The sequence below is a fragment of the Branchiostoma floridae genome, chromosome 17 (assembly GCF_000003815.2).
Source record: "Branchiostoma floridae strain S238N-H82 chromosome 17, Bfl_VNyyK, whole genome shotgun sequence".
In the NCBI taxonomy this organism is placed as follows: domain Eukaryota; kingdom Metazoa; phylum Chordata; class Leptocardii; order Amphioxiformes; family Branchiostomatidae; genus Branchiostoma; species Branchiostoma floridae.
In genome coordinates this window covers 2,366,929-2,392,826 of record NC_049995.1, presented here as the reverse complement: position 1 = coordinate 2,392,826, position 25,898 = coordinate 2,366,929, and the positions used below count along the sequence as shown (strand labels likewise).

Sequence of the window (25,898 nt, the reverse complement as noted above, 5' to 3'; positions counted from 1 at the left end):
TGCCTCCAGTATGAAATCAAAGTGGCCAGGAAGGTTGAACATAGGACTTTATTAATAACACACATAATATGGTATACCAACAGTTAGATGTAGGGACCAGTACATCATACGGGTGCAAGGCATTTTTTCTTCTTGGACCAATCGGAAAAAAAAACAGACCTGGACAAAATCAGAGGAACAGGTTTCGCCAATCACAAAATGGACGCACTATGTCGGCAGGCATTTGGGGTCTTAGCGGGGGCCAAGCAGACAACAAGAGGAAGTCAAGTAGAGTTTATAGTCAATTGTACCAAGTTTCTATAGTCAAAGGTACAGAGGCAGCTAGCCTTTATTACATGGAGATGGGATTTTCAAATGCCAGTGGGAGTCCAATAATCTACCAAACAGTTTTCTTTGTAGCAAAACTGACCAATTACCATTGTTTTGAGTATTGCCAGTTCTCAAGTTTCCACAGACAATCAGGTCCAGGTTCAGATCCGGACCTGAAAATGATCCTCTGGACCTGAATGGGACCTGAATTTTCTGTACTGGTACCTCCCCGTACAAAGATTTTTTTTCTTTCTGTCCTTTCACATTTTATTCTTTGACTTTAGATTTATTTTGGCATTCTATGGCATTAGTTATCTGTTTTCTGATACTTTTTTTTTCAATCTACAGAATATTTGTGCTCATTTTACAGCTGCCTTGCAAAATTTATTGTGTGGTCAAAAACTTTTTTTTTTTTGGAAAAGGCCGAAAATTGGTGCGAGCGCGGATGTCATCCATATAATTAAATCAACATGGCCTTAAATTGCATAATGAAGACAACCAGCTGTTTTTTAGAAGTTGAACTTTTTATTCGCACACTCGCATCAGTTTTAAAGTTCCGTTTTGAATGTCATCCATATAATCAAACTAACATGGCCCTACCTAGCGGTTTCTACCAAAATTACAGCGTTTCACAAAACACGACAAGATCGTCACGTTATCATAGATCCATAGACCTTACAGCTCAAGCTGTGCCAAAATTGAATGGCAATAAAGGTTTTGGAAACGTTGGCGATTCATTGGATTGTTTTATTGTATTCATAGGCCGTTTGGCAAATCTAGTCTGTGAACACCGACAAAATTAAACCGGACGCTTCACTTAACTTCACTTCAGTATTTGTTTAGGGTACACTTAGATCGAAGCTTGGCTTACTTCAGGCAGTCCTGGACTTACATTTAAACAAACAAACAATAATGATATCAATGATTATAACGCTCCATGCCTTTTATCTATTTTGGATAATCTGCGCTAGACTTCGCCATACGACTAATTTGTCAATAATGCTTAACGATAAATCTTAAAGCAATAATTGCGAATGATCGACAACATGGGCTCCAAAACAATGAGTGGGGCCAGATAAAAGAGACAGCCCTGCCAAAATTAACGTCAAATTTGAGCTACGATTAACGCACTCTCCAAGCAGATCTATCGGTGACACGCAGTATCCAAAGGGCTAAACAGTATCCAACAGGTGAGGCTGGCCCTTTGATGTTGCTATGCCGCCGCTGGATCTGGTTGGAGATTATCATTAACGGTCAACAAAAATAGCTCACTCTGCCTCACGGAAAAAGGCATGTTGACCCTCTTTTCAGTATCTCAAAAGGGGTACTATATATTTTCATTCCCTGAATACCATCTGGTCTATGTTCCCACACACATACACCAGTAAAAGTCGAGTGATTTACCGAAGTGAGTGCACCCGAGGCACTTGGCTTATCTTTAAGTTTAGTACACGGATGTCTTTCTTTCTCGCTTCCGTTTTGTAATTCTTGACCTTATTTTGACCCTTAGTTGTTCAAGCTTAAAATAAATTCAACAGCGATGGCTATCTCCACGCAGCTATTATTATCTGTGAAGTTCCCTATGAAACATTGGATAATGCTTACATCTAATTACTATTTCAACCAATCCAGAACGAGCTTGCGATGACGTTAGCCAATCAAAGACCTTGAATGTTATGACGTATAGTCACACCGTATCAAAAACCTCTTCTCTTCAAAGATTGTATTAAGAACGTCGAGCACTTCCAGATATTTGCGGATCAAGTGTTGGCCACTTATCTTCACTTTTGCCGCTTCTAAAAGTGTTCTAGACTGTTACAGCAAAGCATATGTCGCTCATCCTTCATAATTCAAGTGTCAAAATGGTCCAGGAGACGAAATTATTTCTGTTTGTAGTGTTATTTGTGGCCAGAAGTCGTTCACAGAGTACGTTAAACGACGTTCCTCGCGGACACTACGGTTTCAACATGTTCGAGCGAGCGGTAAGGGAGGGCCGGTGCACCTACACCTTCATAGTTCCCGAGGATGACCGAATGTGCCCCTCGGATCCAGCCATAGACATGCGGATCAACTATCTCGAGCTCGCGCGAGAACAACAACAGAAGAAGTCGAACGAGAATTCCCGGAGGATAGAGAGGGTGGAAAAGATGGCCCAAGCGCAGAGGAAAATGCTGATGGAGTTGCAGTGGCGCGTCGGAAACGCGTCGGCTTCCGAGGACGCGCGAGTCCAGGCCGACGAGGTGCCGAGGATTACCGAAGACCGTTCGACGGCGACGAGTATGCCGTCGGGATTCATAGGTAACGATAGTTTGATGATAATATTTCATTGTGGAAATTGATTTTATGTTTATCCACCACACTACGTAAGTATTGAATGAATAAGACATTCTATATGAAACATTAACGTTGTATATGCCAGGACTCCATTTCTAAATAAAACCCAAGTAAAAGTAGAAATCATAATTGAAATGCATTGAATATTGGCCAAACTTCTTTCTCGTTGATATAAGAGAATACGGGGAAGAGATATCGAAAAAAAATTCCAGACTTAACATTCTTTGGAAGCAGATATCAAATGGAAATAAATAATCGCAACATGTGTTCGGAAGTGGTTATTTACATTTTTGAATCACTGCTGAAGTTGTGCCAGAAGAAAACATCTTCTTGTGGCATCCCCGATGAAGTAGCTTCTGTCACATTGGCATCACAGTAGTATATTCACATATAGTCTACTAGCATATGTCCGACCGCTGGAGGGGTTTTTCACTGGTTATTTTCATTCACTGTGACCGTGCAGATCCGACATCAAGTGGTGCCAGCACCGCCAGCTGTAGCACTGATACACGTCCTCCATGTGTGGGCCCCCACTTGACTCTCAGATACCAATAACATGGCAAGTGCTCAAAAATAGCTTCAGATATCTAAAAGTGGCTACCCAATTTCTTAAAACTCTTTCCACAAGTAAAATTCCTTAAGAGTAACCATCGCCATGACGTGATAATGAAACAAAGAATGAGGATATTTCTCTTGTACGTTTAGGCTCTTACAAGCTATATACAATAATAGCAGAATGTGATAAGAATAGATCTAGAGAGTGCAAAAATCAAAGATTCACAAAATTGTGAGCTAGACATGTTCAGCAAACAGCTTTGTTGCTCGAAAGTGTCTGAAAAACAAAACTCTAAGTTAATTGCCAAAGTCGTTTCGCCAACTAATTGATATGTCATAATGTTAGTATACAACTCTTTGCAGTAATGCCTAGAAACTTCATATGTTATCAGTGAAGGGGGTCCGGAATGTGGTATAATGCCTTGAGGTTACGGAAATCCCTTCATTCCATTCTGCACAAGAGACGTCTGTTTGTTGCTGATCCTTCCTGAAGTTAGATATCACCTGACGAAAACCAGAGACATGTGAGAAGGAAACTTCAGTACATTGCATGGATGGCATATGCATCCTCTGGACAGTACAAAGGTGTTTTGTTGTGTAGGAGATTTTCGACCGAATTCATTTGAGTTTACCGAAAATTGAAGTTGTTCTCTTATCTGGTTTTCAAACGATTGTAGAGGTTCTTCTCCTGGCGATAAAATGTGAGGTATTTCTGGTGTGATAATACTTTAAAATGTACTCGAAAAGTGAAATTTTAGGTATTCAATTACAAATGGAAATGATATGCGGACGTCAAATAAAGGGCTTTTAATTTCCGCATGGCGGCGTTGCTGCAAGAATGTGGTCCCATAAGTGACTGAGTTGGTATCACCCCTCGTCTTTGTCAGTCGTAACTGGCGAGGATTCTCTCGTGTATTAATCTCCAAGCAAATTCAGAGAGGCAAAATCTATACTACACACACAGGAAGTACATGCACTAGTACATAGACCGTTGCTTTGGAAATCCAGTGGCCACCTGGACATGAAGAAAACGGTACAAAACATAAAAGCCCTACAAAAAACGGCTAAAAACACGTCAAAAAACAGTCGGAACTGAACATTTGGTTGAAGAGAGTACCATAAAGTTAACGATGTGTGTGTGGTCTTCCACTTGTGTCAACTACACGAGAGGAAACGGCACTTTATGCTCTTTGAAGTCTAATCAGGATTTCTTTAAAAGTTAAACACATCCTCCCATAGAACGGGACTGTACAGGGCCAGCTGGACGATAAGTCGAGTGGAACGCGGTATCCCAGTGATAGTAAAAATGTTAGGTCAAGAGTTATACATACACGTGGATAGTTTCACTACGATAATGTTTGGATAGGTCCTTTGCCAAATTATTATTTTCACTCCGCGTACCGTAGGTACGCTTCGAGTGAAAATATTGTTTTCATACGGTTTCTTCTTTCTTTCTTTCTTTCTTTCTCCTGTCGCGACCTTTAAAGTGATTCCTCTCCGTCGTTCCTGGACCAAATGGCCTGAAATTTGGCACAAGGGTACAGTGGGCCGATACCCAGACCCGTTTTTCTCATTTTTTTGATAGATACCTTTACAATGATTTTAGGGATGTTTTAAGGTCATTTTCTGGCCCGGCTGTATATTCATGTCTCCCGTGCCCAGGTATTACGTCCAGATGACTTGAAAGTTGGTATGATACTGCGTGAGATACTTATTAAAAGGACCCCGGTATTATTTTTGGCCAAACGTCACTTCAAAATCATTTAAAAGCCAATTTGGCGGGGTATCTACGCATATTTTCACCGAGCTCGCGTTTCGCGCGTGTAACCATATATGGTCACGTTTGCACGTGCGTCCGTTGCACCATATATGGTTATGGACGTTTCCGGGCGTGACGTAAGCTGTTTACCTGCAGCTGTGCATTGTGGCTAATTGAATTTAGAAGGGAACCAATATGCGCCCGACACTTAGCGGAAGCGATGACCTGATTGGTCAGCTCGGGTACAGCCAATGAGGAAGGGTTTTTCAACTTAGCGGCTGGGAGTACATATATGTCGCCGGGAAGAAGTCCGTTAAAAGTAAGTGAAAAATTGTACTGTTTATCTTAAAATTGGCAACAATACACAAATGCAGTAACAAGTTTGGGTAACTTGTCGTCGTTATTGTGCAGTTTTTGTTTGATTTACCCACGTTTAGAGTGTCTGGATAAGCGATACCGTAGCGTCAGAATGCCGCGGTAAGTGGGAGCGCATGCATGGAATATTGTTGCGCTTTGCAGTGACTGATGAGACAGTACTAGTATTGTATCATCAAGCTTTATTGACACGACAAAAAGTACAGTCAATTTTGTATGGCCAACTTTAAACTGCAACGAAAAAAGAAAGAATACAGAGTATATCTTACAATTCTACTAATTAAACATTATGATATGATTCTACTAATTATAGGTGAAAAGTGTACAGTAGTTCTCTTCCATAGTAACGTTATATGATAGTACAGATTTTCAAGGGCAAATCTACTAGTACAAACGTTACACTATGTTGTGAATTGTCCATTCAGGTTGGTTGTACAAGAATATATGTAATCAGGTGTGGCTTTTTTTCTAATCAACAAACAAAAAGGATCTTCCTTTTACTCTGGGTGGCAGTACATGAAATTACACAAAGGAAATACTAATTATTGTATTCTATTCTATTTTCTACTGGAGGAAGAGGATACACCACCAGGACTGTTGTGCAGACAGGTGGGGTTGTGCCTTTATAGAGGGTGTCAATTTGACAGTGCTAAATTCATTATTGGTCGGGTGCTCGAACTCAACTAATTCCACAAAGTCTGGCCTGTCAGAGAACACAATAGTCAACTGGCTACAAAGGTGGCATCAACAGACACCAAGGAGAGGATAGCAAAGTCACGTACAAGAAGTGTTACTGTGACAGAAACACCAGCTTTATGTATGATTAGGCTATTTGGGACAATATTGTAACTATTAAACTAAGTGACAATTAGAGATATTATTATACCAACCATGAGTTCAAACATTGTATTTCATGACAGACATGAATACGTTTTTATGACTTTTCAGACACCACGTCATGGTATATGCTGTGTAATTTAGTAATGCACTGTAATACAAACAGTTAATCAGAATAATTAGATAATCATAAACTGATTAGTTTATGTGGAAAATAAATGGGACGTTAAGTTTATAACAGACGTATAATAACTGCAATTGCTGCATCCTTTTTTTCAGACAAAAGGCATGCAAAACATTTAGATATGCAAAACAGACTCCGTGCAAACATACAGTCGCTAATTAGCTTTGTTCATCAATATAATGTATTAGCTGATTAACTCTTAGTATAAAAACAGAATGCGATCCTTTTTGTCTGAATACAATGTGCATACATTTATATGTATTTGTTTTGGCATCCGTCTGTCTCGGAAGACAATGGTAGGCAGACAGGGTGGGTTTAAGGCGACCCGTCTGCCTGGCCTGCACTTTTTAAGGTGAAGGAGGGGTGTGCACTTCCTTCTCCACCACCCTCTCGTCCACTGGCGCACTAAGTCCTACAGGGGCAATTGTTTGCAACGTGTAAGACGGCCCCAGCAGATGCAGGTTTGTTATTTGGAGTTTCCGTCTCCTAGGAGGACTTCCGACCAAGGATGTAAGGGGTTCCTCCTACCCCTGACTCGTGTGTCATGGCGTCATGCCCGAACATGCCCCTATGGCCTGTCACCACAACAAAGGCCTGTTACTGCCACTAGCCGAAGCTATGTACTCATTTACACCTGAGTTAGGTGAGGAAAGTCGTGTAAAGTGCCTTTCCCAAGGGCACAAGATCGGTGACACGGCAAGCGGATTTGAACCCGGGACCTCTCGGGCCTGAGACCAACGCGCTCCCGATCGTGCCACGCGGTCCCACATGTATTTGTAATGATAATGTAATTGCAGTGCAGCCATGATATCCAATTGGATTTTTTTTAAATTGCACTTCGCTAAAAACGGCTAATAAGCATATCTTGGTAAAGAGTTAAAAGTGTAGTGCAGTTTGGTGATGTCTGCTTGTATGAAGATTAGTTATGCTTGTGACAACCTTAAATAAGTGCAGTAATTGCCCTTGCCTTGTGTAAATAAGCAGGAAAACTTTAATCATAACCACGCTATTGTCTGCTGTGGGTACGTAATACCAACGTTTAGGGTCACATAACGTGTTGCATCAGTAGAAAATTTCCGTTTGTGACATTATTTTTTTTCTTGAAGTAAAACGGTGCTTGCTTTGTTAATGTGTGAAACATTAGCATGCTGTGTGCGTGTTGTAATAAAGAAATAAAAGTTTGATTACCGTACAGTACTCACATTGGATTTTTCAAGTTCAATTTTGGAAAAGTCCATTTTTGCATAAAGGGGAGAGCGGAGTGAAAATAGCTGAATTTGCTCCTAAGCAAATACCGGCCTTTCTAGTGTTGGAATTGCGTTACCGTTGCTGCTATCCAGCTGATGATTTTATAACATATGTCAGTATAATCCATTGATTAATTAACCGAATTTCGGTTGTTGCTGGGTACATAAGAAAGTTTTTTTAACAAGCACTTGAATAATGCTGTATTCGTATTGAATCATGATCAGCTTTATATTCACCATTTACATGTAAGATTGCACCCGAAGAAGTGGGCTCTGAAATACCCTTTAAGTCTTGAATTGAAAATCAATACAAACTTCGTAATGGCCAATATGTGTAACGTTAATAGATGTTGTTGTAAAATGAAAATATTACATGATACAGAATGTAAAAAGAAGAGTGCTTTTTGCAACAAAAGCTGGTTACAAAATCTCCACCCTTTTCTTTCACCCCCAGGTTGTGCCGGTATGTACCGGAAGGGCGTCACGGTTAGCGGGCGGTACACGGTACAGGTGGACACTACGTCATTTCCTGTCTACTGTGACATGGTCGACAGCGGCGGAGGTGCGTTCTGTACATTTTTAATTAATGCTAAACTAAAGGATGGAAAATACAAATTTTTGCAGTGCAAGATATCTCAGACGTCGTTTACTTTACGTTAGTTGTGCCCTTAGATAGATTTCTCCATCACTTCGATTCTTATACATGTACATACTAGTAGTTTCAAGAAAAATGCTTTTTAGTTCACATGGGTGATATGACCACCAAATAAACCACCGAGTGAGCGAAGCGGTGGGTGTGGAGTAATGATGCATACAGAGTAATAATGACGGGTGTTTATGGTAAAGCAGAGCCTTTTCATTTGCCAATACATGATAACATGCTAACAGTCATGTATTGGCCAATGAAAAGCATAGCCTTTTCATTGGCCAATACATGATGACATGATAATAATCTTTGATGTCGGTCATAGGTTGGACTGTTATCCAGCGTCGTCTGAACGGCACGGTCGACTTTTTCCGGAACTGGGACGACTACCGACGGGGCTTCGGCAACGTTCGGGGCGAGTTCTGGTTGGGCAACGGCAAGATCCGACTGCTGACGTCACAGCAGCCACACGAGCTTCGGGTGACGCTGACGGACTGGGACGATAGGCGAGCGCATGCGCACTACGCCTACTTTCACCTGGAACCAGAAAGTGACAAGTATCGCCTGAGGCTCGGATGGTACAATGGCAATGCAGGTAACACTTATTTCTTATTAACTTTATGGGTGAACCATTTCAGGTAAAGGGACTAGGGATTCTACGGAGAAGCGATAATTGTTTCGCACTTCAGTAATTTTAGCTTTCATCACTTTTGACACATGAAACGTTACATTGTATGTAAGCCGATATAGTAATCAAAGAAACTATAGAACGTGAGCCCCCTAGCTGCTGTTTGTTGAACTGCAGCTGTTTTTATCTTTCTATGTATCCTACTTTGTGAACATCCTTTTTTCAGGGTTTGGTACGCCATATCTTAATATATCAAATAAAGATCAAAGCTACCACGGCGGCAGTATATGTGCGTAATGATATGAAAAGAAACTATGATCAACTATATCATTACATATATTGGCCCTCTAGCTGCTGGCTGGCTGTAGATCTACAGTTGTTTCTTTGAAGCTTTCTATGTGAACATCCATCGTCCTAATTTCGGAGTAGCCTTAGACACACTAAGGGAAACGATCATCATTACATGTTGGCCCCCTATCTACCCTTTGTGGATCTGCAGTTGTTTGTTTGTTTGATGTCACGTGTTCAGGAGACGCACTGACCTACCACGACGGCCGACCCTTCAGCACGACAGACAAGGACAACGACTCGGACCCCAGCGCATGCGCAGACCGGTTCCGCGGTGGCTGGTGGTACGGCAACTGTCACCATAGCAACCTGAATGGACTGTACCATCCTCTGGGGGAGCACATCGGCAGGGGGGACGGGATAGAGTGGATACAGTGGAAGGGCATGTTCTATTCCGTCAAGAGCGAAGAGATGAAAATACGGCCCGCCAACTTTGGCCACTGCTAGAGAAAAATGCAAATATAGGTCATCGTAATCTTCATTGACACAACAGAACAATAGCGGCTTTCCGATTAAAGTATTTTTCATCTATATCTATATCAGACAAGTGGATACAAACAGGTTTGAGTGTAAAATAAATCAACAAAAGCAATCTGGAGTTAAACGTATTGTTTACACTAGCTACTGGCTAAATATTCTCTGGCATAGATACCTATTTGTACTGATATTAAAGGATCAGTAAGGGTTATCCCTTTGGAGGTCTCGAAGAAAAATCAGAATCCAGAAATAGGGTCACTGAAAACTGGACGACGCTCAAGCCCGTACCCTGTTTACATGATTCTGAACTTTGTATATTTTCACTAACAGCTCGTTCCTGTACTATGTGAGCACATCTTGTTACGGTTAAGGTTTATTAAGGTTAACAAGTCTGATAACATAAATTCGCACAGAGGCTTTTAAGATCTTTTAATACTTTGTTTATTTTCCTGATGTTAAAAAAGACATTTATGAGCTAAGCGACCTTTCTATGAGTACCGTTTGGTCTTCTCAGTTCCTGCAAAGGTTCTTCTTGGACCCCCTATCATATATAATGTTGGTATCAACTTAAGCCTTAAGGTCAAAAGACTGTCAATGTTTTGGAGGGGGATTTAACATAATCTTTTCCGACACAAATTGAGATTGACACTCCAAATTTTCAACAAGCTATCTAAATTTAGTATTCTACAGTACAGCCGAGACCTTTATGACTCAAATCATCCTTCCAATGACTGACGTCAATAACGGGTCAAGGGTCATATGAAGTCGGTATCGGCCCCCGGCTTAGTTCAAGAAATATTTTCCGTTATCTTGAAGAAGACAAGAAGACTTTCCGAAAAATTGACGAATCCACTTTCCTTTTATGTCAATAATGTTGTATAACGAGCAAGATGAACGTTCGTGCTATTACATTGTATATGATCAATCTATAGTTGGATTGTTTTCTATAATTCCTGTTGAAAGTGTTATAAGCATTGATGACAATGTTGAGAAACCTACAAATTGTTCTTGAATGGTGACTTCGGTACACTTTGCCATTTACAATGAGTTACATATATGCTTTCATTTCAAAATATGCGGCATAATGTATTTCTTTGGGAATTTTCTTTGGTAGTGATAAAGATGAATAAAGGCGATGTTAACGTTATACATCAATGTATACAATGGGAAGGAAATACAAATAAATGTTTTCATTTGGGACTTCGCTTTATTTCAAAGTGCATTCACTTGTAGAACTTTTAGATATAGCTTAACATTGAAATGCACTGAGCAAGTCTAGCAAAGAAATCACAGCATCCAGAGTAAAACGCCCGTAGCAGTAACTTCTGCTGTCTCACCAAAAAATGGCAGGAACAAGTTTGTCTCTTCTTTTTTATAGGTAAAGCAGGAAAATCAACCATACTATGACACAAAGCCTAGAAATGTAACCAAGCAGTCTGCCTGCGGACCGCCCTACTTCAAATGTTTGTAGTAAAACGAACTTTATCTCGTCTATGACTTGACTATCTCGTCCATAAATGTAGCTAAATAAACGTTGCAGGTCACTAAACGTACCACCTGCCAAATGCGCAGCCGAGAAGACACACATGTGACACACAGCTGGGCTATTTTTAAAAACCATTTCAGGTCGACCAAAAAGACAAATATCAAGTCAGACAGATACCAGCCTGTTTCTTGGACCTTAGTACGGGTCAGCTCCTTGGCACAAGGGATAACATGTACTGATAAAAATTTCACCACATATCCTCTGAACGAGACCGTACGAGAAACATCATTGGCAAAGGGCGCTGTGGTAAAATTTCCTCAGTGGAAGGCATGTTGGCCCTGAAGACGAGAAGCTTGCCTGTGTAGGCCCTGGAAACAGTCTGGCTCTACTAAATCAAAGTTAAGATTAAAGCACTTCTGTGAAGCGTTTTAGACGCCTATGCAGTGGCAATACGTTGGACAAATCTGTAGATAAAACGTTCAAAACATCGAAACGTTCAAATCAAACTGAGACATGTTTTCAGTCAAAATAAGCCTTTGGAACTAAACAAATGATTGCGTCCATCGAATCAGTGGTTTACAAACAAGAGTGAATGTTTCCTGTTCAAAACACTCAACAAGTCGCTCTGACCTCTAGCATGACTTCAAGGTGACAGTCTTCTGACTTCTGCATTTTTTCTAACAATCTAAGCTCACGGCATCGGGTTATATGGTCCCTGTCATTCTCAACAACGAGCGGTATTATCTATCTTTTCACGTTTTCAAAGTTGTCGGGTTGTTGATATAAAAATCAGGTATTCGAATTTTCGACGGCGCCCCACTCGGCCCGCTCGAAATAGTTCGATTTATTCGAATGGAGCCCGTTTGATACAACGTAGAGCCCATGTGATACGGAAAGTTATCACACGGTCCGGAACACCAGTATCGAACGTTTTCGCGTCACAGGTATGACATAAAAGTAAAGATGAACCAAGGAGGTACTATACTGAAAAGGGGAAAGGTGAAAATTCTGAAAGTAATTTTCAATTTGAATATACCAAAGTCTATCAATCAAACTTTTAGTGTTAGCTTTGATGCTGTGTTTACTAAAATTTTTGGGAAAAAACAGGGTTTATTCAAGTTTAAGAAGTTCAATGGTTTACTTCAAGAAATCTTGAAAATGACACCCTGGCCTATTTAGATAGGAGTTGTATTGGCGCATGGATATGAATTTATTTTGGATCGTAAGACGTCTGTGACGTAGTGAGGCAGGCGGTGATGCGACCCTTGATGGCGCCGCTGAAGTAGACCATGAGCCCGCCCAGGATGAACAGCAGAGCCGCTCCCGCCAGACAGATCCCCACGATCCCGGCAACACCCAGCCCCGACCCGCCGGCTCGCTCTGGAAGAAAGTCAGAAAACATTCTACATTTTGCAAGCGATCATTGATAAACATTCCAGAGCTGCAACAAAGAAAGCTATGAATTCAAACTTACCTATAACGTTACATATTGATGTACACCTTTTACTATTACACATGTCATAAGTATGAAATTCACATCATTTATCACTAAAAATTCATTACATTTTCGCCCTTATTTGTATAACTGGCACCTATATATCAATCTTTCTCCTGCCATAATTACAATATGGTGTCTGTCCTACTATAAAAGGCACTGGGATCATAGAATTCTCAAATTCATTACTTTAGTACATTCAAATTAGAAATCAAATCACAAAACATACCTTTGCCAAATAAACCAGGTTTGTTATGTAGAATGTTGTCTGTAGACATAAATGTGTTACTCATTACATTTTATTTTATATGCCTGGAGTTGGTTCTTAACATTTCGCCATTGCTTATACAAATTAGATCCCTATTAACATAATAATATTAAATTGTATCAAGCATCACTTAAGCTATCAGCATACCAAAAATCATTATGATCCTTTCATCCCTTCTTGACTTATTCTCTTTCAAAGTAGGAAACTAAACCGGCTCCTGCAGTTCAAGAAAAGATATTACCGGACCCAAACATACACCTCTTACTCTCTGCCATCTTTCTCAGTTACATATGTGCATACATGTATGTACATGTGACAAGTTTGAAAGTCCTATCACGGAATGCAGTCGATTTATGAACCTTCCGCATTAACTATGCAAATTAGCCGTTAATTTGATTTGCATAATTAGTATCTCATTATGTAAATTTTTACTTAGGCTACCTACATACCGAAAATCATGACGATTCGTCAACACGTTCATAATTTTCCATTAATTATGCAAATGAGATCATCATCTGCATAATTAATATGTACTGATATTTCTTTCTTTCTCAGCTACAAATATGACAAGCTTGAAAGTCCTAGAAAGGAATGCAGTGGATTTACAAACTTTCCTCATTAATTATGCAAATTAGCCGTCGATTTGCATAATTAGAATTCCATCATGTAAGTCTTCCCTTTGGCTATCTACATACCAAAAATCATGACGATCCGTCAACTCGTCTATATTTTCTCATTAATTATGCAAATGAGGCCACCATTTGCATAATTAACATGCATTTATATTTCTCTCTTTCTCATCTATATATGTGACAAGTTTGAAAGCCCTATCATGAAATGCAGTGGATTTATAAAATTTCGTCATTAATTATGCAAATTAGCTGCTGATTTGCATAATTAGTATTTTATTATGTACATTGTTACTTGGGCTATCTACATACCAAGAATCATGACAATCCATCAACACGTTCTGGAGTTATTCTCGACCAAAGTTTGAAAGGAAATCGGCGACTGCAGTTCCAAACAAGCCGCTAGGGGGTCCAAACTTACCGCACTTACTCTCTGCCCCAAGGGCTATCTACCACTCGAACATCATAACCACAGCATGTCCAGAACATGAGATATCAAAAATTGAGGTTCTGCTGCAGTACCTTAGCAAGCCGCTAGGGGGCCCATTATCGAACTTGACCTTCGTTTTCCCGACCCCTACCCACCTACCAAATATCATCTGGATCCATCCAAGGCTTCTCGAGTTATGCTGTTAACAGACACACAGACAGACTCACAAGCCTAAAACATAACCTTAGCCATTCTGGCAAAGGTAATAATAACTAGAGTTCCTCGAACACACATCTTCGCCAAATAAACATTCTTTATCGAAGGTCGTTGTTTTTGAATGATTAATGTATGTAATTATGGCTATAATGGGCCGGATAAGCACCAAATACAGCTTAATACGAGATGTTGATATAGCAAAGCTGGATGTAAGGTCTTTAGTTAGCCTAGGTTAGGCTAGGTCTTTAGTTACCTTTGCCAGAATGATAAGGTTATGTTTTAGGCTTGTGAGTCTGTCTGTGTGTGTGTCTGTGTGTCTGTTAACAGCATAACTCGAGAAGCCTTTGATGTATCCCGATTATATTTGGTAGGTGGGTAGGGGTCGGGAAAACGAAGGTCAAGTTCGATAATGGGCCCCCTAGCGGCTTGCTAAGGTACTGCAGCAGAACCTCAATTTTTGATATCTCGTGTTCTGGACATGCTGTGGTTATGATTTTTTAGTGGTAGATAGCCCTTGGGGCAGAGAGTAAGTGCCGTAAGTTTGGACCCCCTAGCGGCTTGTTTGGAACTGCAGTCACCGATTTCCTTTCAAACTTTGGACGAGAATAACTGGAGAACGTGTTGATGGATCGTCATGATTTTTGGTATGTAGATAGCCCAGGTAACAATGTACATAATGGAATACTGATTATGCAAAGCAGCAACTAATTTGCATAATTAATGAGGAAAGTTTATAACTCCACTGCATTTCACGATAGGACTTTCAAACTTGTCACATATATAGATGAGAAAGAGAGAAATATCAATGCATATTAATTATGCAAATGACGGTCTCATTTGCATAATTAATGAGAAAATATGAACGTGTTGACGGATCGTCATGATTTTTGATCTGTAGATAGCCGAAGGGAAGACTTACATGATGGAATTATAATTATGCAAATCGACAGCTAATTTGCATAATTAATGAGGAAAGTTTGTAAATCCACTGCATTCCTTTATAGGACTTTTAAACTTGTCACATTTGTAGCTGAGAAAGAAAGAAATATCAATACATTATTAATTATGCAGATGATGATCTCATTTGCATAATTAATGGGAAAATATGAACGTGTTGACGGATCGTCATGATTTTTGGTATGTAGATAGCCTAAGTAAAAACTTACACAATGAGATACTAGCTATGCAAATTAACAGTTAATTTGCATAATTAATGACAGAAGTTGATAAATCCACTGCATTCAGTGATAGGACTTTCAAATTTGTCACATATGTAACTGAAAAAGATGGCAGAGAGTAAGAGGTGTATGTTTGGGTCCGCTAACGTCTTTCCTTGAACTGCAGGAGCCGGTTTCAAGAAGGATGAAAGTATCATCATGATTTTTGGTATGCTGATAACTTAAGTGATGCTTGATACAATTTAATATTATTATGTAAATAGGGATCTCATTTGTATGAGCAATGGTGACGGATCGTCATGATTTTTGGTATGTAGATAGCCTAAGTAAAAACTTACACAATGAGATACTAGCTATGCAAATTAACAGTTAATTTGCATAATTAATGACAGAAGTTGATAAATCCACTGCATTCAGTGATAGGACTTTCAAATTTGTCACATATGTAACTGAAAAAGATGGCAGAGAGTAAGAGGTGTATGTTTGGGTCCGCTAACGTCTTTCCTTGAACTGCAGGAGCCGGTTTCAAGAAGGATGAAAGTATCATCATGATTTTTGGTATGCTGATAACTTAAGTGATGCTTGATACAATTTAATATTATTATGTAAATAGGGATCTCATTTGTATGAGCAATGGGAACCAACTCCAGGCATATAAAATAAAATGTAATGAGTAACACATTCTACATAACAAACCTGGTTTATTTGGCAAAGGTATGTGTTCGTGGAACTCTAGTTTTATATAAGATTTCACTCTACAAAATGTACATTGCAGTCTTTTCGTAAAAAAAGAACTAATAAACAAACTTTGAGTGACTGGCCTATATATTAGATAATAGGTCATCTAAGGGTTACCTAAGGGTCATACGTAAGGATTGTTACGGCCCCGCCTTGGTGAATGTTTGTGTCCATCTCATGAAAATAGTAAGTAAAGTTTTGCAATCGCGAGTTAAGTCAGAGGTACTTTACACAGTCTACCTGGCCTGGCTATCACGTCAGGCTACTCAGATCCCCCCATTCATAGCCCCGCAAAGACAAAATAGCTGATTGACAGGCATAGTAATTGCTAATCTCCAAGTATTAGTATATTCATAAGCCTTACTTAGATCCTCCTCTACAACCTAGCACAAACCGAGACAAGATACGATACCACCCGCGTTCTATGACCGCACTCGTACAACCCGGAAGTATATGATATTGTCGTAATCGGTTGCACGGAAACCCCCATGCAGTGTGAAATCGAGGCCAAAATCAGGCAAAAAGAGCCAGTTTGAAGGCCAACTTTGACTCTTCAAATCTCATCCCGAAATAGTATTTGAATCATTAAGCGTACTGTATGCGATCGGACAACTCATGAGGATTACGTTGGCACCTTTGACAGCCTGATTTGGCCCACCGCGATGTTTTAATCTTTTTTTACGTGACCATGTCTTATACCTCAAACGGGCGGGCGTGTAACACCCTGCCATGGCATGACGATTAGTTCTGCTCCACCTTTGATTTGTCTGTGCTAAGACCCGGAGACTGAGGGCAGGGGGTTAATTTGGTGTGACTGGCCCTTGTCAGGGAAAGGAGATCAGGCTTCTGCTTCTGTCTGAAGGGCTTGAATGATAAATGAAGATTAATGGTCCACACATTAGTGCTGGACTAGGGTGACAATGGTGCCAGTGTCATGTTGCACTGCACACCACTTTTGTAAGGGATGTGGTTCTCTCCATGATAAGAATCCCAAAGTAATCATATTAAGTAGATCGCAATTTACATAATTAGCATCTCATTATATTGATAATCACCCTAAGTACCTACCTACCAAAAGCAAAGAATATCCATCAATCCCCTCTGCAGTTATCCTTTTTAAAAGTTACAAACTATAAGACCCACTGCAGTTCCAAACAAGCTGCTAGGGGGCCCAAATTTACACCATTCACTCCTAGTCCCAACAGCTATCCACCACTTAAAAATCATGAACATGGCACTTCTGGAAAATTTAGGCGCAAGCTTTGACGCTCACTTGCAGTACCAAAACAAGTCGCTAGGAGGCCCATTATCGAACTTGACCTTCCTTTCTGTGTCCCCTACCTATCAACAAAATATCATTAGCATCCATGTAGAACATCTCGAGTTATCGTGTTAACAGACAAACGCAATTACATACAAAGCCAGCTACAGCACCATAGGTAAAAGCTAGCTAAACCATTCTCGCACATGACAATCCTTTACACAACCGCTACACACCTGCCAAATATCGTAGAAATCGCCCAACTGCATTTTGAGTTATGCTTCTCGAAACAAACCTCGAAAAAATACAAAGGTCGCTGCTGTACCGTAGGAAAACGCCAGGTAAACCATTTTCAAACTAGGCATGCCTTTCGACAACCGCTACACACCTACAAAAAATCAAAAAGTTCCATCCACAATTTCTCGACTTATATGCTGTTGACCTACATACAGACCCAAGTAAGCAATCTTATAATCTTCGCTGGCGAAGATAATTAGGATTTCCTTCTGTTAATACATAGTATCTTCATGTCTTTCCTGACTTAGTGACCGTCCAGATAAGCTGGCAGTCGATTGCACAATCTTGGATGAACTTTTGCGAGCCACTCTTTCGCTTTGTAGCGTATCCCATCTGATTATGGGTTTCTGGAAAACATAGTCCAGTCACGATTCTGCGACCTTACCTGTACACCCAGCCCCTGTGGTCTCATCGCTGGCATCCCCGCAGTTGTCCTTGCCATCGCAGGTGACGTCAGAAAGGACACAGCGGCGGTCGGACTGGCACAGGAACTCGTAGTTGTAGCAGGACCCGCTGCCTACAGGAAAGGAGCAAAACATTTGGGCATTTGATGGAAGATCGTAACACTAGCCTAGTCTTCTTGGAGGGATGTGGGGAGGTAGTGCGCTATCAAAAAGAAGAAAAAAAGAAGAAGAAAATACCCGTGTATTTCTAATTAGGGAAAACGTTTCGTTTCGAGATGAGAAATCACAGGTTAACAGTTACTAGTAGTTAGTTTCATCAAAACCGCGCGAGCAGGGCAGCAAACCTGTCCAACTTCTGAAATGTATAGTCTGCGCTTACAACTGAAATGAACAAGCTTAACGGGCGTAAACTTTTCTGTGTTTTAATGCAACTTTTCTCTAAAGCAACTTTACACATAGTTACAGTTATTGAATCTAGCTAGTTAAGTTAAGAACTAAACAATTATTAAATGTCTTTGATTTAAAGTTTTTTGGAGTCATGAAAAATGATACAAGGGAACCGCTTTAGCCTAAGTAAAAGTAAAACTTACTAGGTCGGAAGAGAGTGTACATGATCCGGAAACTGCCCCTCCGCCCGAACGCTGACGATATGTGGAGAGTGACGTCACTTCCGGTGGACGTGAAATCCCTCTCGTCGATGCCGCAGACCGTCCTGGCAGCTGTCGTCACGTTGCCATGGCGACCGTTGAAGATGTGGAGCTGGTCTGCACAGTTGAAGGGGAAGTTCCGCTGGATGTCCAGGAATTCAAAATGGAGGTTGACGTGGTACCCCGCAGGCGCGTCCAGGGTCACGTGACAGTCCCTCCGCCTATCAGAGACCGTCGTGGTGTTGATGTGAACTTTGTCCTGTGAACTGTCACCCCTGTAGATGTAACCGGAGTGGCCGATGGGAAGGGTCCGGCCGCAAGTGTTCTTCATCGTCACTGAGAAATGAAGTAATAGACCGTGAGGCATTTTACCACCCCTTTGTAACAAAAGAACCCTTAGGGCAAGAGAAGGAGAGGAAGCTATTAAAAACCCAGGCTGTCATAGAGGAGAGGTGTGAAGAAGGACCTAGAGCACGCAAAAACCTCATGGCACGAGCGAAGAAGACCGCCGGAGATCTAAGGAGCTGGAGACTACTTACTGAGGCCCTGTGTTCCCGATGGGGCAAAGGAATAAACCTTATAAAAAAAAAAGAATCTGTCTATCAAGCTAAAATAATTGAAAGTTGCCGGGAATCTGCTTACCGTTGACAGGCGTAAGTTCAGGATCAACGCATGCGGCCTGCGACTCCTCCGAGTTGTCCCCGCAGTTGTCGATCCCGTCACACAGCAGCGACTCGTGGATACAGCGCTGATTGGTGCATTTGAAATGGTCACGTGGGCACATTTCTGTCCAATGGAAGACATACCACATGTACAGTTATTACATCAATATCAATTTCAATCGAAACATTCGTTCGTTTATTTACATGTACAAAGTGCCACAGTGGCCTTCAACTTCAAAGTGTTACGGATATAGACATTCACGAATTTCACATAATGAAGTATTGCAAAGAGATCGTCCAATTTTGTTTTTGCTTTTTTTGCAGATGTGCCATGGACACTACTTTGAGACAACGAAAAGCTACCATGCGTGTTCCGTGTACATGTAATATAACATGAAACATGTTACTAGCTTCCAAAGAATTTGCCCACATTACATGTTTAAAATCACTTTTTCCTTTTCTTACTTTTTTCCCTACAACTACTTACACACTGAATGTCTTACCATTTGGGCCCACTAGCCTGAAGACGTTGTAGAGGATCCTGAAGTCCCCCCGGACCATGTTATCGGACCGCAGACGGAGGACAACGTTCTCTGTACGGGACGTGAAGGCCGCCACCGCCACGTTCGTACCGCAAACTGTCCGGGTGGAGTTCTCCACGGGCGTCCCTTCACCATCGTACACCTGTAAGTATCAATTCATTTGTTGTGTTGTCTTTCAACTTAGCAGTACTTTACCCTAAGCTAAATGGGCTGAACTATTATCGCATTCGCATTTTTTCTTGTCCCTTTTCTTTTTTCCCTTTTTTCTTTTCTTCTTTCTTTCTTTCCTCCTTAAGCTTTCTTTAACTTATGGTGTGCGTATGTGTGCGCGCGTGTTTGTGTTTGTGTTTGTTTCTTTTGCTGTAGCTGTTCTATTATTGATCTTTATAGAAATACGTTTGCCAAACTGACGGGACAGTTTTCCTCTCGGCTATTTTTGTTCAATTTTAGCTAAGTGAAAGGATGAATAAAGAAAAAGAAAATACGAAAGAAAATACAGACCTCGAGTTTGTCGACGCATGCGCCGGGCGACCCCTCGATGTTGAGACTGAGAAAGTCCAGCCTGACGTTATTTCCGGTTCCGGCCTGCAGGGTGAGCGTGACGTCAGTATCATCCTGGTACTGGAAGCGTTCGTGCCACTCTATGTACCCTGCCCGGGACACGGACACTGCCTGGTTCTCATGGGCCGACATGTACACTGTGGAGTAGTGAGTACACGAATGGTCAATGACAAGGTAATTAGAGATAGTAGCGCCCCTAACGGTCCTCCTATGTACTGCAACATTGAGACTGTGTAATTACATCATGATGAGTCGATGAAGGTTAGACATCCAGGTAATAAGATACGCCACAAAAGCAGTTACCCTAGCAACTGGATATGATATTGGAAACGGTCAGACGTTTCAGACAACGTAACCATTCAATGTCTTTCGTCAGACGAGGGTCACATACTGACTCCCCGGCCTAGCGTAGTATTGACTCTATTATTCATCCAATAACTATTATTTGACCAGCGATCCATTGAGCCTGGTAGAGGGTATGAGTAAGGCCTAGGAAAAAAATGTTGTGTTTCCTGTTTCCCTACCTACCCTAAAAAAAAACTGCCGACCCTAGACTTTTTTTTGGGTGGGCGGTGGAGTCACATAGCTTCCAGTTAGAATTTTTATTTAGCCTGCTTCCTATTGAAGTAAAACACTGCTTGTCCCATCTAATGAAGGATAAATGTATCTATCATACACAAAATTAAAGTATGACATTGAAAGACAAGTGTCATCATACATTTCAGTTTACTTTGTACAACTGTATTGTAAATATGTATCACTAGAATTTTGGCCAGCCTAAAAAAAAACAAGAAAAAAAAAAAAGATAATCCCTACCTACCGACCCTAATTTTTTCAGGACTGAAACAGGAAACACAACATTTTTTTCCCCTAGGCCTAACTGCTTTTTGGCGACGTCATGATAGAGAATCAGCACAAACCTGTAGGGTAGTCCGCAGCATGCCCGGCTGCCAAGAGGCAGGTGGCAAAAATGGTGGTACTGATCAGCATCATTTTGACCTCTGTAAGCGTTGCGTGATCCTAAAAAGTCGGTACAACAACGTTAACGTTATCAATATTTACAGTGGTCAGTGCAAAAATAATATTATTAATATGCGATTCTGTGTACAGTATCGGTTATCGGTTTCATCGGACTGGTAAATCACTGAATAACAAGATTCTTTACACAACCAATTAGCAAGTGTTTTATTCAACCGTAGTTTCGCAGACTTAAGGTCTCATTGATGTATTACTCCGCGAGTGGGTACCCCTAAAAGAGATCCGAGCCAAAAATGAACGGCTGCACGGACGCATGTTTTTAGCGGTGAGAAATTCCCTTTTAGCCAGCGGAACTGATCTCAAAAGTTAGATTGGTGAAAGCTTATTTGTAACTGAAGAAATTAGCAGGTGAAGTTTTGCAGCCGCGCGCTAGGTCGGAGGTACACAGTCGTGGGTTCTGAGTGGTGCGGTTGTACACTAGCAGCGAAAAAGTGCCTTTTGTGGGGATTGACTAATCGTAGTTTGTAATTGCTATAAAAAAAGTTCCTACGTATAGTTTACGTTGGCAATTTTTTCCCACGATAAAGGGTAAATGTGCTCGACATAGAATGAAAAATCTGCTGAAATTTCACGTAGCTTCATTATAAACGCGCCCATTTAAACCACGAATTATAACATAGAAGTCTATGGGAAGAAGAAACTCATCAATATGACCTTAAAGAAAACAGTGCATAACAGAAAGCCCGACAAAAACGCCTGAAACACGTCAAAAACAGTCGACGCTGAACCTCGAGCTCTGTTTGCAGAGTACGTCTGTCACCTTCCTCGGGAACATTTTGACTGACTATTTAGTACTTTTGTCGCTCGAATGCCAGTTACATCGACGTTAAAGCAGTATCGCATTTCATTGTAGTTACACAGCATGGAAAATAAGGATTCAGGTTATTTTGGGACACGCAAGTACTAACACACAAGAAAGGTTGAAAGGGGAACAGTTGGCAATGTTTATCGACAAGGGACTATTTTGGATGGTTTTATTATTGATAGACGCACACAAGATTTTTTTAAACTGTGCAACACGTATACATTACGTGTGACTGTGACCTGTAACACTATGGTGATTTTTGGGTTAAATGCATAGCAGTGATTGGTGACTGACTTGCTGTGTACGCACATTGGACTTAATTTGCCCCAATAAGGCGAAGAATTCTATGAAATGTGTCTAAACTTGTGTCACAGAAAGATAAGATCGTAAGATGATCAAGGTCAATATCCAGGCTACGGCAATCAAAAAGGCTCTTTCCAGAGGCGTCACGAAAAACAAAGCAAATTCTTCCATTTGAAAATCACAAATGTTGTGTATAATCAGGCTACATCTTTGAGTGATATACGTATCTCCAAGCGGATACACGGGGCTAGTCGTCATAAATACGTAGCATTGGAAGTTCTGCTGCAGTACCAGGGTCACACACAAAGGGGGCCAAAATCTACTCTCCAAGCAGAGGTTCGGCTACGGCTGTTTTCTAAAACTTTTAGGCGTTTCGGGATTTCTATATTGTACCGTTATCTTTATGGTGCGAGACATAACGAAAATAGTACAAAACAGAAAGGCCAATAAAAACGCCTAAAACTTAAGAAAAAACCGGATCCGAACCTCTGCTTGGAGAGTACCCCAAACCGACCTTGACCTTTGTACTGTCACAACTACCCACATACCACACTGTCATCACAATCCTTTCAGATCGAGGTTTTTTGCTGACTACATACTCGTATATTCCGCAAGACACACACACGCAAGAATACGTACATGCACGCACGCCGCACACCCAAAACAATATCTCAATTTTTCATGGAGGTATAGAAATATCGAATGTGAGCGCGGCTTAACAAAAACACTTCTCCATGCAACACGAGTAGCGAACGTTATAAGTAGGTTACCTCAAACTGCACTTAGCGCTCAACAAACACAGTTCGCTCAGAACAGAGGCGCGCCTTTGTTCGCTACGTGTTCCCGCCTTTTTCTGGCGGGCTCCGATATAACGGTACCCCGCATTGCGTCATTGGTTTGGTATTGGGCTCGTGTGGGAAAAATGAATGCAACAGTGTTCGTCTACCTACAGTAAGGGGAAGTTAAAATTGGCATTTTCAGTTTAACTTAGTACTCAAATCTGTCCTTTCTTCGTAATATAAAACGTCTTTTATACGTTAAAACTATGTACTGGATTTTACAACGAATTCTATCTCCAGTTTTTTCAGAGATCACTTCAGCTACGAAAGATAGTGGATGCTATCTGAAACGTCTGACCGTGTCCAAAATCATATCCAGTTGCTTGAGTAACTGCTTTTTGGCGTATCGGTCTCTACCTGGATGTCTAACCTTCATCGACGAATTCTAGCTCTATATATGTGCTGGGTTAACATTTAGCAATCATTTTCTCATGCTCATGATACAAAATGTATATTTATCAAATGCGTCATTCATGTGGTTATTACGACATCCATTTGTTTCTGCAACAACATTTCTACTCCTGTGTTTGTCTTGGAAGCTCGCCTAATTGCAATTAGTACAGCTAACAAGACAGTCGTAGGTGTATAGAGGTCTGTGGTCCCACGCACACGCATATCTTCCACAGTGGCGTGCATTTTACTTCAGTGTGTACGGAAATAGTTGGAGAATAATGTCACTGCAATACGTAATAGCATCCTCTGGTAACATGACATACAGAAAATGGCCTTTTGTGATACTGTAAAATTGACATAAGAACTAGTTTCTTTCTAAACTTCTGAAAACTCTTTTTTTTCACTGCCACTGGAAGTCTTGTCTACTTAATAGGTGGGTCAAAATGTGTCGTACGTCTGTTGTACGACATAAAATTGAGGCTATTTTAGACGGCCGCGAGTTTATCGTAAGGTATTTATCCGTGTCTAAATTGAAAATCAGTTCTGGTCTCACAAAACTCGTTGAAAATCCTACCATGACAAAAACAGTCCAAGGTATATCTGACCGCGCCCTAAAGGCCATGAATCATAATTAATACAAATTCCTTCCATAGGAAACGAGGAGGAGTGTTCTTACCGTATACGCGTAAGAATGAGGATGAACGTGATACTAAAACATGTTGTTGCGATTTTCTTCTCTAAATCCGCGAAAACATCCTCTCAAAAGTACTTAATACAGACTTGAACTCCATAAGCAAACCGGACAAACACTCCGTCTAAACGCACCTGCGGGAAAAACTAACACGCAGTCCGTCTGTCGATTTTCGTTAGAAAAGAAATCGTCTTTCTCTGTCTTTGGATGTTGTCAAATACCACTAAAACATTCACCAACAGCACCGAGTTTCACTACTAAGTTGTACAGGCTTCTTTAACGATAAAGTTGAGATATCAAAAGGTTTTGACTTACCGTTTTGGAGGATTGAAGGCCAGTAACGTTCCTGTATTGGTGTCGTCTGCGCTGACCAAACTTATTTATAGATCGGCGAGAGAGTCAAGTTACGCGCGGTCATTGAGAACTTCGCTCCCATTGGATGTTTTCCTGATCACGTGATTTAGATCAATGATGGCTTTTGGAGGGAAGAAGTGGAGTATTGTAACAGTTCCGTCAACAACAACCTACAATCCTGTCTTTACAGTATATCTTTATAGGCCCAGTTGCGGATTACCTGTATTACCAAATTTTGCATTTAACTAAAGCTAGTAACCTGTACAGTAACCGATTCAGCAAAAGGAAAACGGACAGAAATATTTTCAAGTTTAAACAGGGATATACACAATGACATGCTAATTACACAGATGTGTTCAATTAATTTGTATACTTGATAAAAAAAATTCTATAATTCATGTCGTCCATAATAGGGCCTTAATACAAGTGAAACATTTGCATATACCGATTATGAAAATTAGTTTTTACCTATTATGCAAATATAGACCTCTTTTGCATAATATGGGCAGAATTGCCATAATTTGTCTGAGTGGTAAATGATAGGAATTTCATACTTGTGACATGTGTAAGTTAGGCATACATATCCAGGCATAAATTATGTAAATGTGGAATTCATTTGCATAATTAAACTAAATTGTATTTCATGGAGGTATGGTTTCCAAACTCTAGTTTTCTTGTTACATATTTTCAATAAAATGCAGGATATAACTTTGCCTACAAGAAACATATAATATATGTTTACTGTATGCAAAGTCATCATATCATGATAAAATCCAAATTAGCAATAAGACAATGCATTTACTTTTATAAAAACGGCTTCTCTAAAATCAACAAAATACAACAAACAAGGGACATAGCATGTTCACTATTTATTTTCGCAAATATCTCATACATGTACATATGGAAACACATAGCTTGCTCAATGTAGGGTTATACTTTTTTCCCACTTTCTCACAACGTGC

The 25,898-nt window shown here is 40.5% G+C and overlaps 2 protein-coding genes across 2 annotated transcripts; one reads left to right on the top strand and one right to left on the bottom strand.

Moving 5' to 3' along the window:
- Positions 1-1,046: 1,046 nt before the first annotated feature.
- LOC118404890 (angiopoietin-related protein 7-like) lies at positions 1,047-10,899 on the top strand. Its single transcript, XM_035804271.1, has 4 exons — positions 1,047-2,607; positions 8,055-8,162; positions 8,572-8,841; positions 9,320-10,899. The coding sequence occupies exons 1-4, from the start codon at positions 2,139-2,141 to the stop codon at positions 9,667-9,669; spliced, it is 1,197 nt and encodes a 398-aa protein (XP_035660164.1). The 5' UTR covers positions 1,047-2,138; the 3' UTR covers positions 9,670-10,899.
- On the bottom strand, positions 10,885-25,008 carry LOC118404754 (low-density lipoprotein receptor-related protein 12-like). The gene is made up of 8 exons (XM_035804080.1): positions 24,898-25,008; positions 21,434-21,533; positions 20,454-20,650; positions 19,914-20,094; positions 19,391-19,534; positions 18,692-19,084; positions 18,083-18,214; positions 10,885-12,565 (listed from the first exon to the last, which is right to left on the bottom strand). The coding sequence occupies exons 2-8, from the start codon at positions 21,504-21,506 to the stop codon at positions 12,396-12,398; spliced, it is 1,290 nt and encodes a 429-aa protein (XP_035659973.1). The 5' UTR covers positions 21,507-21,533; positions 24,898-25,008; the 3' UTR covers positions 10,885-12,395.
- Between the last annotated feature and the right edge of the window lie 890 nt (positions 25,009-25,898).

Bases quoted from the DNA above. Each gene is read 5' to 3' on its own strand.
- LOC118404890 (XM_035804271.1), top strand. From the start codon at position 2,139: ATGTCGCTCATCCTTCATAATTCAAGTGTCAAAATGGTCCAGGAGACG. The intron at 2,608-8,054 runs GTAACGATAGTT...TTTCACCCCCAG, and splicing joins TATGCCGTCGGGATTCATAG to GTTGTGCCGGTATGTACCGG. The intron at 8,842-9,319 runs GTAACACTTATT...AGACACACTAAG, and splicing joins ATGGTACAATGGCAATGCAG to GGAAACGATCATCATTACAT.
- LOC118404754 (XM_035804080.1), bottom strand. From the start codon at position 21,506: ATGATGCTGATCAGTACCACCATTTTTGCCACCTGCCTCTTGGCAGCC. The intron at 20,651-21,433 runs GTTTGTGCTGAT...ACTACTCCACAG, and splicing joins TGCTGCGGACTACCCTACAG to TGTACATGTCGGCCCATGAG. The intron at 19,535-19,913 runs GTAAGACATTCA...TCCATTGGACAG, and splicing joins CAGGCTAGTGGGCCCAAATG to AAATGTGCCCACGTGACCAT.